A 12,474-nucleotide genomic window follows, 5' to 3' on the forward strand; every position below is an offset into this window, starting at 1 on the left:
CTGCAGAGACGGTTCCTGAACGCTAACGAAGGTTCTAGAGAGACGGTACCTGAACGCTAACAAAGGTTCTGCAGAGACGGTTCCTGAACGCTAACGAAGGTTCTAGAGAGACGGTACCTGAACGCTAACAAAGGTTCTGCAGAGACGGTTCCTGAACTCTAATGAAGGTTCTGCAGAGACGGTTCCTGAACACTAATGAAGGTTCTAGAGAGACGGTTCCTGAATGTTCTCTCCTCCCTAAAGTGCTGCTAAAGCTCCTGCAGTAATGATTAGTGACTGTCAAGCTAGCGCGCTGCATTGCTAGCTAGGTATTTAATCTGTTCATTTAGCTAACTATCACATTAGCTGGAAGACAATTAGCAGCTAAATAGCCGTTGAGCTAATTAGCTACACGCCCCATTAGTTCTGTGTTCAGGTGAGTTTTACTGCAGACGTTTGACTTTTCACAGTAAAACTGATACTAAAGATGTAAAGAAACTAAATCCTGATCAACTAATCTTCTGTTGCTGACAGAGGAACATTAGCATCAGCTGTGAAAGCCTCTGTTTGTCGGAGAGGATCTCTGCAGCATCGATCACGCCTGCTGCTGAAACACTACAGTTCCCAGCGTGCACCGCGGTTCCACAGCTCAGTCTGCGCAGCCGCTCTGACAGCGGTGTTAAGTGCACGGGGTTGGGTTCGAAGGCGATAGGAAGAGGGTGATTGTGGCCTTCAAAATGAAACTAACCAGTTTACAATTAAAAATTAGGGGTTCTAGGTGGTTAGCACCGTTAGCGCCTCACAGCTAGAAGGTCGCCGGTTGGCGTCCCGGTGAGGACACCCGGGATCTTCCTGCGTGGAGTCTCCATGTTCTCCCCGTGCAGCGTGGGTTCTCTCCGGGTTCTCCGGCTTCCTCCCACAGTCCAGAAACATGCTGAGGTTAATTGGTGATTGTAAATTGTCCGTGGGTGTGAATGTGAGTGTGCTTGGTTGTCTGTCTCTAAGTGTAGCCCTGTGATAGACTGGTTACCTGTCCAGGTGAACCTGCCTTCACCCTGAGCCAGCTGGGATAGGCTCCGCCCCCCAGTGAGGATGAAGGTGGAGAGATGATGGATGGGTTCTAAATTAAATGAAAGGAGTCCGACTGGTACCTGGTCGGCCCGTTCCATCTATGATCCCCAGAAAATCTTATCTCATTATAAAGTGGGAATAAATTACTTACTTTTGGTCTTTCTTTAAATTCCTTCATTTTCACAGATAAAACGTTTGGGGTGTTTTCTGGTAATGAAGACGATGTGCACAGCTGGTTCATGTGACAGACTTTCCTCATCGAAGAGGTTCAAACCAGTTTCTATCAGTTCAGCTGCACGTTGGCGCGCCAGCAGCGTTTTATTGTGAAGGTCTCCGGAGGAAGTGCTCTGTCCACGGCCGCCGCCTTGACTCCCTCAGTGATCCTGATTCCGTTAATGTTCCGTCTTTCCTTCACCGTTTTTCGGGATTCTCCGGCGGGTAGAGAGCCGCGGAGCCGCAGCGGGTGTGTGTCTGCCGGCCTGCAGCTGCAGTCGGTCTCGGACGGTTCGGGTGTGTGTGTCCGGTTCTGGATGCGGAGCGACGACCACAAATCTGCGCCGTAATCTCCGGATTTCAGCCTGAAACAGCGAACAGACGGCGGAGGGATTTCTGAGATTTCAGCCTCCGTCCTCCGGTGCTGGAGATAAACCCGTTATTTCAGGACCGGACCTCCGTTACCGGGCTGGAGCAGCCTGACCCTCCGGGCTCCGCCGGGAGGCTCCGGATGTGGTTCAGAAAACGTTCCTGAAAGGTTTCAACGGAACGTTTCTGTCATTGAGCCGCTTCAGTTAACGAACCGGACCGGTACCGTCGCTCATCTGCAGGTTCGGTCAGAAAAATACATTTTAAATATGTAAAATAAAATTATTTGGTTATCGTTGAAATTTAAAGAGTTTCGATCGATTGTTTTATTGATTCATCAAATCCGCTCATTTCACAAAACGCTTAAAGTTTAAATCACATGAAGTCCGGTTCGGTCCAGAACAAACACACGTTTGTATTCTATGGATCCAGAAACGACACAGTCAAGTAGAAATGAAATCATACAAACCTTAAACTGCACAAAACTTCATAAACAAACAGAAACAGCAGCTGGGCTGACTGGACTCCAGACCGGTTCTGGTGTCAGTAGCTAAGCCTCACGTGTTTCTCACATCGTTGTGCAGGACTTCTCCAGAATCAAACAGATGTTCTTCAGATTCTGTGACAGCTAACAGACCCACAGAGTCCGGTTCTGTGGAAAAAGGTTTCCCAGTTTTATAACAGTTGTCAAACAGAAACAATAAGTTCTGTTTGGGTTCTGAACAAGACATCATTCAGTTAACTGTGGATTTAAAACATTAGATGAGATTTTGTTTTTTCTGGCTGTTCTGTTGTGAGAAGGTTGGATTCTAGTCGATGAAGAACTTCTCTGGAAACTAGACCAACGACTCGTCTCCATCATGTCCACGTCCTGAAGCAGCTCCATGAACTTCCTGCTCCATGAACTTCCTGCTCCGTGACTCGTGTGACTCGGCTAACGTTAGCTAGCGGCGCTGAAGGTGCCGTCTGGAATTATGGGAAGTGTAGTTGGGTGCTGCACCGCTAGAGGGACGACAGTGGTGGACTCCAGCTCCCAGCAGCGTTAGCGGCAGCAGACTGACTGGACTCTGAGCCGCCATGTCGGACAAAACGGCGCCGCGCTGCCAGCTGAGGCTGGAGTGGATCCACGGGTACCGAGGACATCAGTGCCGCAACAACCTGTTCTACACGGCCGGGAAGGAGGTGGTGTACTTCGTGGCCGGAGTGGGCGTGGTCTACAACACCCGAGAACACACCCAGAAGTTCTACCTGGGACACAACGATGACATCATCAGGTAAGTGGGCGGGGCTTGGACAAAAGATGGCGTCGGATCGAATCAAAACTGGAGACGATGTGAACTCGGTCACCTATCAATTAGTCGCCAATTACTGAACAACCGATGATCGGTTAGCAGTTGGTCTGTTTGGCATAAAAGAAACGTTCGACGTTTCTAAAGAACATTCAGGTCGTAGTTTATGAGAACCTGAAATATCTCCTACGCAGGAAATGCTGGAACTGAAAACCGATGTTTGTTTGTCAGATTCACTTCTAAGAATCTCAGGACCCTTCAGATTTATCTGCCGACCCTTTGGAGGTCCTCGACCCTCAGCTTGGGAACCCCTGGACCATCTGCAGGTCTCTGAGTGACCCAGTTCAGTCTGCAGCCTCCAGCCCTCCCAGTTACAGAACCAGTTCAGTGTTTAAACCATCCCAGGACCGGTCAGGAGGAGGCTGGGGTGGAGCGGTGGGCCGATGGAACACCTGATCCGCTGAAGGACTCGTGTTCGTTTCGAGGTTATCTGGTTAACCGACTACGAGTCACTGACAAGAGACGTCTGAAACCATCTGCACCGTAAAATTATGATTTTAGTGTTTGTTGGGTCCAGGTGGGACTACAGTGGTCCCACTGCAGTAATGGGTTTGTTCAGAACTCCTGAGCTATTTGTGGAGCGTTGTCTCCCCCCTCTGGTCGAGACGGGAATCACACAGAGTCCCTTGTCTTCGAACGCTGTCATCTGAACGCAGAGTTTCTGTTCTGTCTGCATTCAGACGTCCACCAACGAACCCAGTCAGAGGCCAGAGAGCAGGTTCTGTCTGAGGTCGGTTCCTCCAGCGAGACTGGACCTGCTGAAGTTCTGCTGCTTTAACGGGACCCTCTGAGTAAACGGGAACAGATGTGGGTCCAAACAGAGTCTTTGTTTACTCATAAACAACAATAAAAACAGTCAGAGCAACGTCGGACCTTCAGTGTTTCCTCACAGGAACACAGAGCCTGAGGCGTGTTGGGGGAACATACAACATGCGTGTCTGTTGGTGCGTGTCGGACACAGCTGTCCGTCAGTAGGACGCCGCCACCAGCATCTGGTCGGCTCCGTCGGCCAATCACAGCGCGACACGCGGCCATGTCAGCAGCTGTCACTGTGAGCTCACCCTGACTGATGAAGTCACAGTGATGACACAGCAGCAACCATTTCTGCTGGTTCCGCCAATCACAAGCAGGGGTCTGAGCATGCTCAGTGCTGCCTCTGGTGGCAGGAGGATGTGCTGCTACTGTTAGTACTGATCATGCGGTCTCAGTCTGAAACACCTGTCTGTCTGTCTACCTGTCTGTGTGTCAGCCTGGCCATCCATCCAGATAAGATCCAGGTGGCGACGGGTCAGGTGGGTAAGGACCCGTACATCTGTATCTGGGACACCTACGCCATGCAGACGGTGTCCATCCTGAGGGACGTCCACACCCACGGAGTCGCCTGTCTCGCCTTCGACTCTGACGGACAGGTGAGACACACGAAGCAACTGCAGAGGTGTAAAAAACCACAGAAGACATAAAACCAGCACACAGACACAGGAAGCAGAACATCACAAACAAATCAGGAGGTGTTGGTGGTGGGCGGAGCTACACCTGTGTGAAACTAACTGGACCTCACCTGGTTGTCTCTGTTGCCATAGCGACTGGCCTCGGTCGGCCTCGATGCCAAGAACACTGTGTGCGTTTGGGACTGGAGGAGAGGACGCGTCCTCGCCACGGCGACCGGACACTCGGACAGAGTAGGACTGTTGACTGACTCACCTGTGCAGGTATGAGAAGCTCTGCGGCAGCGTCTCACTCTCTGTTTCCACTCAGATCTTTGACATCTGCTGGGATCCCTTCCAGGCCAGCCGGCTGGTCAGCTGTGGAGTCAAACACATCAAGGTGAGACCCGCCTCCAGTGTCACGTGACCGATGATGTCACCTGTGACCTGCTGAGGTACTGCTCAGTGTGACGTCTGATGACAGCTTTGGGCTTCAGTCTGTTTTTGATTTAGAGACGATAGCGGTTCTGCTGAGGCAGAGTGAAGCGGTGCAGGACGTCATACTGATGAAATGTGTTGTTGTTGTTGTTGTTGTTGTTGTTGTTGTGGTGGTGGTGTGTGTCTGCAGTTCTGGACCCTGTGTGGAAACGCTCTGACCCCTAAGAGAGGAATCTTTGGGAAGACGGGCGACCTGCAGACCATCCTGTGTGTCTCTGCAGCCAAAGACGAGCTGACGTATTCCGGAGCTCTGAACGGCGACGTCTACGTCTGGAGAGGAATCACTCTGATCCGAACCGTGCAGGCTGCTCACGGGGTACCGACGCATTCACATATGAAATGAATTCATGTAGAAGTGTAGAACTTAAGACGGCGCCGTAAACACCAGCTGAGGAAGCAGCAGCAGTCTGATGATGTGTTTTCCAGGCGGGGATCTTCAGCATGCACGCCTGCGAGGAAGGATTCGCCACCGGAGGACGAGACGGCTGCATCCGACTGTGGGACGTCGACTTCAAACCCATCACCAAGATCGACCTGAGAGAGGCTGAGCAGGGATACAAAGGTACCGTCACGTGACCGGTTCACCTGCTGACACACCTGTAGCCACTCTCAGGTGAGTCACCGTGCGCACCTCTGTTTCAGGTCTGTCGATCCGCAGCGTCTGCTGGAAGGCCGACCGGATCCTGGCCGGGACTCAGGACAGCGAGATCTTCGAGGTGATGGTCCGAGACCGCGACAAACCGGTCCTGCTGATGCAGGGTCACAGCGAGGGCGAGCTGTGGGCGCTCGACCTGCACCCCAAACAGCCGGTCGCCGTCACCGGGAGCGACGACCGCTCTGTCAGGTTGGTCTGACCACCGACACCCCCACCTGACCGTGTTCCCACCTGTCTGTATCTCACCTGGCTCCCTCCTCTCAGGCTGTGGAGTCTACCTGACCACACTCTGCTGGCTCGCTGCAACATGGAGGAGTCGGTGCGAAGTGTTTCCTTCAACAACGATGGCTCTCAGCTCGCTCTTGGCATGAAGGACGGTTCGTTCACCGTGCTGCGAGTCAGGTGACCTTTCTCACTGTGTCATGTGACACAACGTCATAACAACTATCACGCTGTTTACCGAAAGCAGTCGGATCAGTTAGCCGCAGAAGCTAAATCGGGGGGCTAATTTCTACAATTACATAGATGCTAGAAATGATTGTTAAAAATGTAGGAGCCCATATGCTGTATTCACTGATACATGTTGATTTCTTGGCTTTACCGAATCTCTGAGACGGAGGCCCTGATCACAAAGTCAGCTCAACCTTTAGTCGACTTAGAACAACTTTAAGAATGACAGCCTTTAGCAGTTTTTCAGGAGTTTCCGGAGATGTCCAGGAGGATGCCTCTGATTTCCACAAAGTAGTCGAGACCTCACCTTTATGCAAATAAAGAGTCAGCAACAAGATGCACCGTTTCCTATAAACTTACTGCAGCGTTACCAGAATGCATTGCATGACTGATTATACAGACAATAAATGGGAAGCATGAAAAGAACAGATCCTGTGGAAGGAACCACAACAAACCCGCAGAATTCATCTAAGTTTGTGTGCTGTAACTTATCCTGAAGGAGGCATGTACATGCTAAATTAAATAGGCCCATGGATTGAGCCCTGAGGAACTCCAGTTTTTATAGTTTACTTCTCTCAAATGCTGCTGGTTGAACAGCAAAGACTGAAACCTTTTTTAAAACGGTCATTTTTAGGCTTAACCTGTCGATGTTCTCAGGACCTCGAGGTAATCGATCTTTTCTGCAGGGACATGACGGAGGTCGTTCACATCAAGGACAGAAAGGAGGTGATCCATGAGCTCAAGTTTTCTCCAGATGGTTCCTACCTGGCAGTGGGATCGAATGACGGGCTGGTGGACGTCTACGCCGTGGCTCAGCGCTACAAGAAGGTGGGAGAGTGCAGCCGCTCAGCCTCCTTCATCACCCACCTGGACTGGTCGGTCGACAGCCGCTTCCTGCAGACCAACGACGGTGCTGGAGAGCGGCTCTTCTACCGGATGCCAGGTACCGAGCTCAGCGTCCGAGGGGCTGCACCTGAACATTTGTTTACTTTAAATGCGGTTTATCTCAGGATTCACCTGTCTACACCCAGGACTGAACTTCAGACTAGTCTTGTGACTTACCTGTACAGACTTGAGACATGTGACCTGTCTAGAATTGGGACTTGACTTGGAGCTTACCTGCCTACAAGGGACCTATCCATCCAGAATTACGGCTAGACTTGATTGTCACCTGTCTAGATTTCGGACTTACCTGTGGAGTCGTGAAACTCACCGGCCTCCTTTGTGTTTCTGCAGCGGGGAAACTGGTTCCTAAAGAGGAGGCGAAGGGGATCCACTGGATGACGTGGACCGGTGTTATTGGGCCGGAGGTGAACGGCATCTGGCCCAAATACTCCACTGTCACCAACGTGAACTCGGTGGACGCCAACTACAGCAGCGCCGTGCTGGTGACCGGTGATGACCTCGGCCTCGTCAAACTCTTCAGGTTCCCCTGCCTGAAGAAAGGTCAGTGATTTGGAACATCTTTTGTGCTGAAGGAACTTTCCAGCATTCTCACTTGAGGAACCAGGGCCTGAATTTAGTCCTGGATTCTTTGGATTTTTACCAAAGACAACTTAAGCTAAGTACAGAAGCTGAACCTGGAATAAATGTAATAAAGGATTCAGTGAAATGTTTCAGGACTCCTTCAGGCAGTTTCATTTCTTTCTGAGTTACCAGATGAATCCTGACTTGTATTGTTGGATCAACTGCTGATGATCATCTTCTTCCATCAGGAGCCAAATTTAAGAAGTACATCGGTCACTCTGCCCATGTGACCAACGTTCGCTGGTCCAATGACCTGCAGTGGGTTGTCAGCACCGGCGGCGCCGACCACGCTGTCTTCCAGTGGAGGTTCCTACCCGAAGGCGTCATGAATGGTGTGTTGGAGCCCCTCCTCCAAGGTAATACCAAGATACGGGGGTGTTTTACCCTCTTTGCGTTCATTACTGACCATTCATAGCTCCACCCGTCCTCATCGTTCCAACAGTCTCATCGGCCTCCACATTCCCAAAGTCCGTCCCGCTCTCGGTCGATCCTCATTCCAGGTTTCTGCCGCTAATGACGGGACTGTTTGCAACAATCCCTAAACCTCAGCTCATACCGCTCTGGTCAGTCAGAGCAACACCTCAGGACCACGGCAGCTGTTTTCAGCCTCTATTTAACTCTATTCTAAGTCTCTGCGTAGTTTGTTTTGTCGCGCTGTGTGAGCTGTTGTACATGTGATGTGGTTTTGTTGTTCATCTTGTGTGTGCGCCGCCTCTTGACAGGTTGCTGCTGAAAATAAGAACCAGTTCTCAACTAAGTTACCGGGTAAAATAAAGGTGAAATAAATAAATCAGATTTACCACTTCAGCACTTTTTCAGCAGCAGCACTGAACCACAAACGGACCAGACCACGACCGAGTCCTCCTGATACCCGGCTGAGTTGTTTTTATTATGAACGCTCATCTGAATCCTAATTCGACTTCTGTAAGCACACTTTGTTATCCGTGAATCATACAACACGCCATCTTTAGGAGAGCGTTCACGACTCCCTGAAATCACATTTTTATCTCAGAATCACATTTTTTAAAATCCACATGTGACCATTTGTTGTTCCTAAATCACTGCCTGTGACCTTAAAATCAAAGAAATCAATATTTGTCACATTAAAATAACCAAGAAACCTGCATTAGTTGTCTTTACATTACCTTATATTGATATTTATTACCCCAAGTCGCCCTCATTTTATCCTGAATGATCATTTATTGATAACTGTAATTAAACTTTTTAATTTTATAAAAGCTTTCTTAAACTCACCCGTCTGTAAATTAAATCTATTTGTTATTGCACCTAAAAAAAATGTAGTTAACATACTTAAATTTTATTGTTGTTAACTTCTAATCTCTACATTGTTATCCCTGAACCTGTAGCTGTCAGTAAATCATCCTTTGTATTAAAATCTTCATCTGCAAACCCTGCATCACTGTTTGTCATCAGGTTTACATCAACTATCAACACGGTGGCTTTAATCACCGCTAACCGCTACGTAGCCACCAAGCTAGCATCTATAAATCACACACAGGAGTTTCTGAATCACCGTTTCTTATCCCTAAAGTTCCTAAGTTCTATGTGATTCTGAATTTGTCAGTACATCATTAGTTTTGTTTAATTTAGCATCTGAAAGGCGGCTTCATGACTTTCTGGATCTTCTCCGCAGCGCTGTACGTATGAACATCTGTTATCCGTAACCTCCCACATAATGGTCACTAAGCGAGTGGTTTTGCTCCTCAGAGGGTTACGCCGACTCCAACAGCGGCGAGTCGGACTCGGACGTGTCGGACGTCCCAGAGCTTGATTCGGACATCGAGCAGGAAGCTCAGACCAGCTACGAACGTCAGGTGACCAGGAAACAAACTCTGCCACTGGCTGTAAAAACCTGCCCGACCGTCTGACTCACCTGTCTCTGTCTGCAGGTGTACAAGGAGGACCTGCCGCAGCTCAGGAAGAAGCTGATTGGTTCCCTGAAGCGGCAGAAGGCTCCAGACGAGGGCCTTCGTCTGCAGTTTGTTCACGGGTAAAAACAAACCCTAAACCTGTCAACTCATCATTTTGATGAATCTACAGTCCTGAACACCAGATCAGACCACCCGGTTTTCTCCAACTTCCTGTTTATTGTAATGCCTGGTACCACTAAAGGTCCATTTGTTTGGACACATATACTGATAACAACAAAACCAGCTGATCAGACTTTAACTTCAGAGCTGGTATCAGACATGTTCCAGGGTTTCTTGGTTCTAAGTTCTTCCACCAGCAGCTATGGCATTGTGCTGCCAGAACCAGAGCTGTTAGACGGTCCATGGTTCCTGTTCTGTCTGTTTCAGTCACATGATGCACAGGAGTTAGTACCTGATGGCAGAACCATAGTTTGTGATGACTGCAGCCATGCGTCTCGGCTGCTCTCCACCAGGTTCTGACATGGTTCTGCTGCCACAGCAGCCCGTTCCTGCTGCTCACATTCACACTAACGTGCTTTGTTTGTGGGCTTGTGCTTCTCCATTTAGCCTTTGATGGTTTCCACAGGTTTTCAGCTGGATGTAGATCTGGTGACTGAGCGGGCCAAGGCATGGTTCCAGTGTTCTGGTTCTCCATCCAGGCTTTAGCTGACCTCGCCGTGTGCCAAGGGGCATCGTCTGGTTGGAAACCCAGTCACTGGAGGCAGGAAAGAGTTTTCCAGCTGATGGCAGAAGACTGTTTTCCAGAGCAGCCTGTCCATGACCTGGTCCATTGGCCCTGTTCCCCCCAGACTGGAACCAGCCCAGATGGTCCCTGATCCACCCCCAGTTCTACTGTAGGGGCAGGACAGTCTGGTCTGGAGGCTTCTCCAGGCTTCCTCCTCACCAGGAAGTGGGCTGGAGTGGGCATCAGCTGAACATTAGGTTCATCCCTGAAGAGAACCTGAGCCCAACCATCACCAGTCCGGTCCCTGTGGTCCCAGCAGAGAGGAACCGGGCTTTCCTCTGCCTTTGGTTGATGAAGGGCTTCTTCTGCCCTGTGTGACTTCAGACCAGCTTCAACAAGTCGGTTTCCAACAAGTCCCATGTCTCCACAGTGCCCCTCATGTTCAGGTCCCTGGAGGTCTGACCACGACTCCTGACACAGAACAGATGAGTGCTCGGTCCTCTGGTGGGTAGGAAGACGTTTCCTGCTGCCACCAGCTAGCGATGTGGTAGCACCATGGTGGGCTGGTTGTTTCTTGGTGTGATGAACGTCTGTCTTGGAGATCTTCAGGTTCTTCTCTACCTGTCTCTCACTCATGCCAGTTTCCAGCAGAGCCAAGATGGCTGCCTTTGTGGCTTCACATAGTTCTTGTGTTTTAGGCGTTATGTGAGAGCTGACAGCTTCTGAGCTGTGCTACGGCCTGAATGTCAGCAGGAAACCACTCCAGGTCTTTGCATGTGCTGCTGCTGAAAAGGAAACGGCCTCTTATGGACCCTACAGGGAACACATGAAGCTGAAGCAGGTCACACAGGACAGAAAGGACGAAGGATCAGCTGCATGTTTAGTCGTGTTAACAAGAAATTGAAGAAAACAAGGTGGTCTGGTCATTGTTTCCATGACTGTACATTCAGAAAGCACCATTTGTTTTCCCTAAATGATCACCTTTAATCCTGTTCTGAACACACCTGTTATCTTATAATCAGCAACCTTTACCCACAGACATAAGGATGTCACCATTTGTTGTCCCTAAACCACCGGTGTGTTTCAGGTATCGGGGCTTCGACTGCCGTAACAACCTGTTCTACAGTCAGACAGGTGAGGTCGTGTATCACGTGGCCGCCGTCGCCGTCGTCTACAACCGACTGCAGCACAGTCAGAGGTTTTATCTGGGCCACGACGACGACATCCTCAGCCTCGCCGTCCACCCGCTCAAAGACTATGTGGCCTCTGCTCAGGTACGGCCGGCCAATCCGAATGCAACATGCTAGCGTCAGGCTGCCTGAGAGCATCTCTGATTGGCTGCTCTGTGTTCAGGTGGGCAGAGATCCAGCCATTCATGTGTGGGACATGCAGACTCTGAAGTGTCTGTCGCTGCTCAAAGGACACCACAGCAGAGGAGTCTGTGCCCTGGAGTTCACAGGTACCGTCACCGCACAGTGCACCATTTGGTATCCCTACAGCCTCACCTGTACACCTGAAATCAACATGTTTTAGTTCTTAATCGAAACACTGAAACTTGCAATCCTTAAATCAAGATTGGTTAACTCTGGAACACAGGCGTATACTCATAGATCACCGTTTGCTATCCCTAAACCAGAAGCTGTAATCCCTAAATCAACAGTTATCCCAGAATTACTCATTCGTATTTATCACCACAAATCCTTAAATTGCCCGTTTCAGTCTCTAACTGTGATGGTGCTGTCGACCCGTAGCGCTTGTGGTCCTTCGGTCAGGAAGTTGCCATCGCGGTACTGAGCCCGGCCGGTCCAGTTTGTGAATGAGCTGTTGAGGAATGATTGTGTTGAGCAGCGTTCTGACATACGTGTCCTTCATGTCCAGATGAGTGAGGGCTGAGTAACCGGTAACTGTTAAATTAGCATTTGTTCTGTTAAAATGACCTTATTTAGACCAAGCAGCCACCATTTGTTATCCCTAAAGCTCCAAGTGGAAACCACAAATCATCAGCTGTGAACCTTATGTCACCGTTTGGTATCCCGAAACCATCGTATGTGGTTTCTGAACCACCTCCTCTGTCTGTGTTTGTCTCAGCGGACGGCAAGAGTTTGGTCTCGGTGGGAATCGATGAGTTTCACTCAATCGTCATCTGGGACTGGAAGAAGGGAGAGAGACTGGCCAAGGCCAGGTACACACACCTGGACACACACACCTGGACACACACACCTGGACACACTCTTGAACACACACACCTGAACACACACCTGGACACACACCTGGACAAACACCTGGACACACACACCTGAACACACACTTGGACACACACCTG

The 12,474-nt window shown here is 49.9% G+C and overlaps 1 protein-coding gene across 1 annotated transcript in view; it reads left to right on the forward strand.

The window, feature by feature from the left end:
- The first annotated feature begins 2,709 nt into the window (after positions 1–2,709).
- eml6 (EMAP like 6) overlaps positions 2,710–12,474 on the forward strand; it is a 26,053-nt gene continuing 16,288 nt past the window's right edge. The window contains exons 1-16 of the mRNA XM_008298892.1: positions 2,710–2,906; positions 4,231–4,390; positions 4,562–4,660; positions 4,737–4,805; positions 5,034–5,219; positions 5,330–5,465; positions 5,546–5,747; positions 5,823–5,960; positions 6,695–6,951; positions 7,245–7,454; positions 7,724–7,891; positions 9,264–9,370; positions 9,446–9,546; positions 11,239–11,425; positions 11,505–11,610; positions 12,240–12,333. Of these exons, the coding sequence (XP_008297114.1) occupies positions 2,710–2,906; positions 4,231–4,390; positions 4,562–4,660; positions 4,737–4,805; positions 5,034–5,219; positions 5,330–5,465; positions 5,546–5,747; positions 5,823–5,960; positions 6,695–6,951; positions 7,245–7,454; positions 7,724–7,891; positions 9,264–9,370; positions 9,446–9,546; positions 11,239–11,425; positions 11,505–11,610; positions 12,240–12,333 (2,417 nt within the window). The remainder of the gene's footprint in view (positions 2,907–4,230; positions 4,391–4,561; positions 4,661–4,736; positions 4,806–5,033; positions 5,220–5,329; positions 5,466–5,545; positions 5,748–5,822; positions 5,961–6,694; positions 6,952–7,244; positions 7,455–7,723; positions 7,892–9,263; positions 9,371–9,445; positions 9,547–11,238; positions 11,426–11,504; positions 11,611–12,239; positions 12,334–12,474) is intronic.

This window comes from Stegastes partitus, unplaced genomic scaffold (genome assembly GCF_000690725.1).
Source record: "Stegastes partitus isolate 25-593 unplaced genomic scaffold, Stegastes_partitus-1.0.2 Scaffold1358, whole genome shotgun sequence".
NCBI lineage: Eukaryota > Metazoa > Chordata > Actinopteri > Pomacentridae > Stegastes > Stegastes partitus.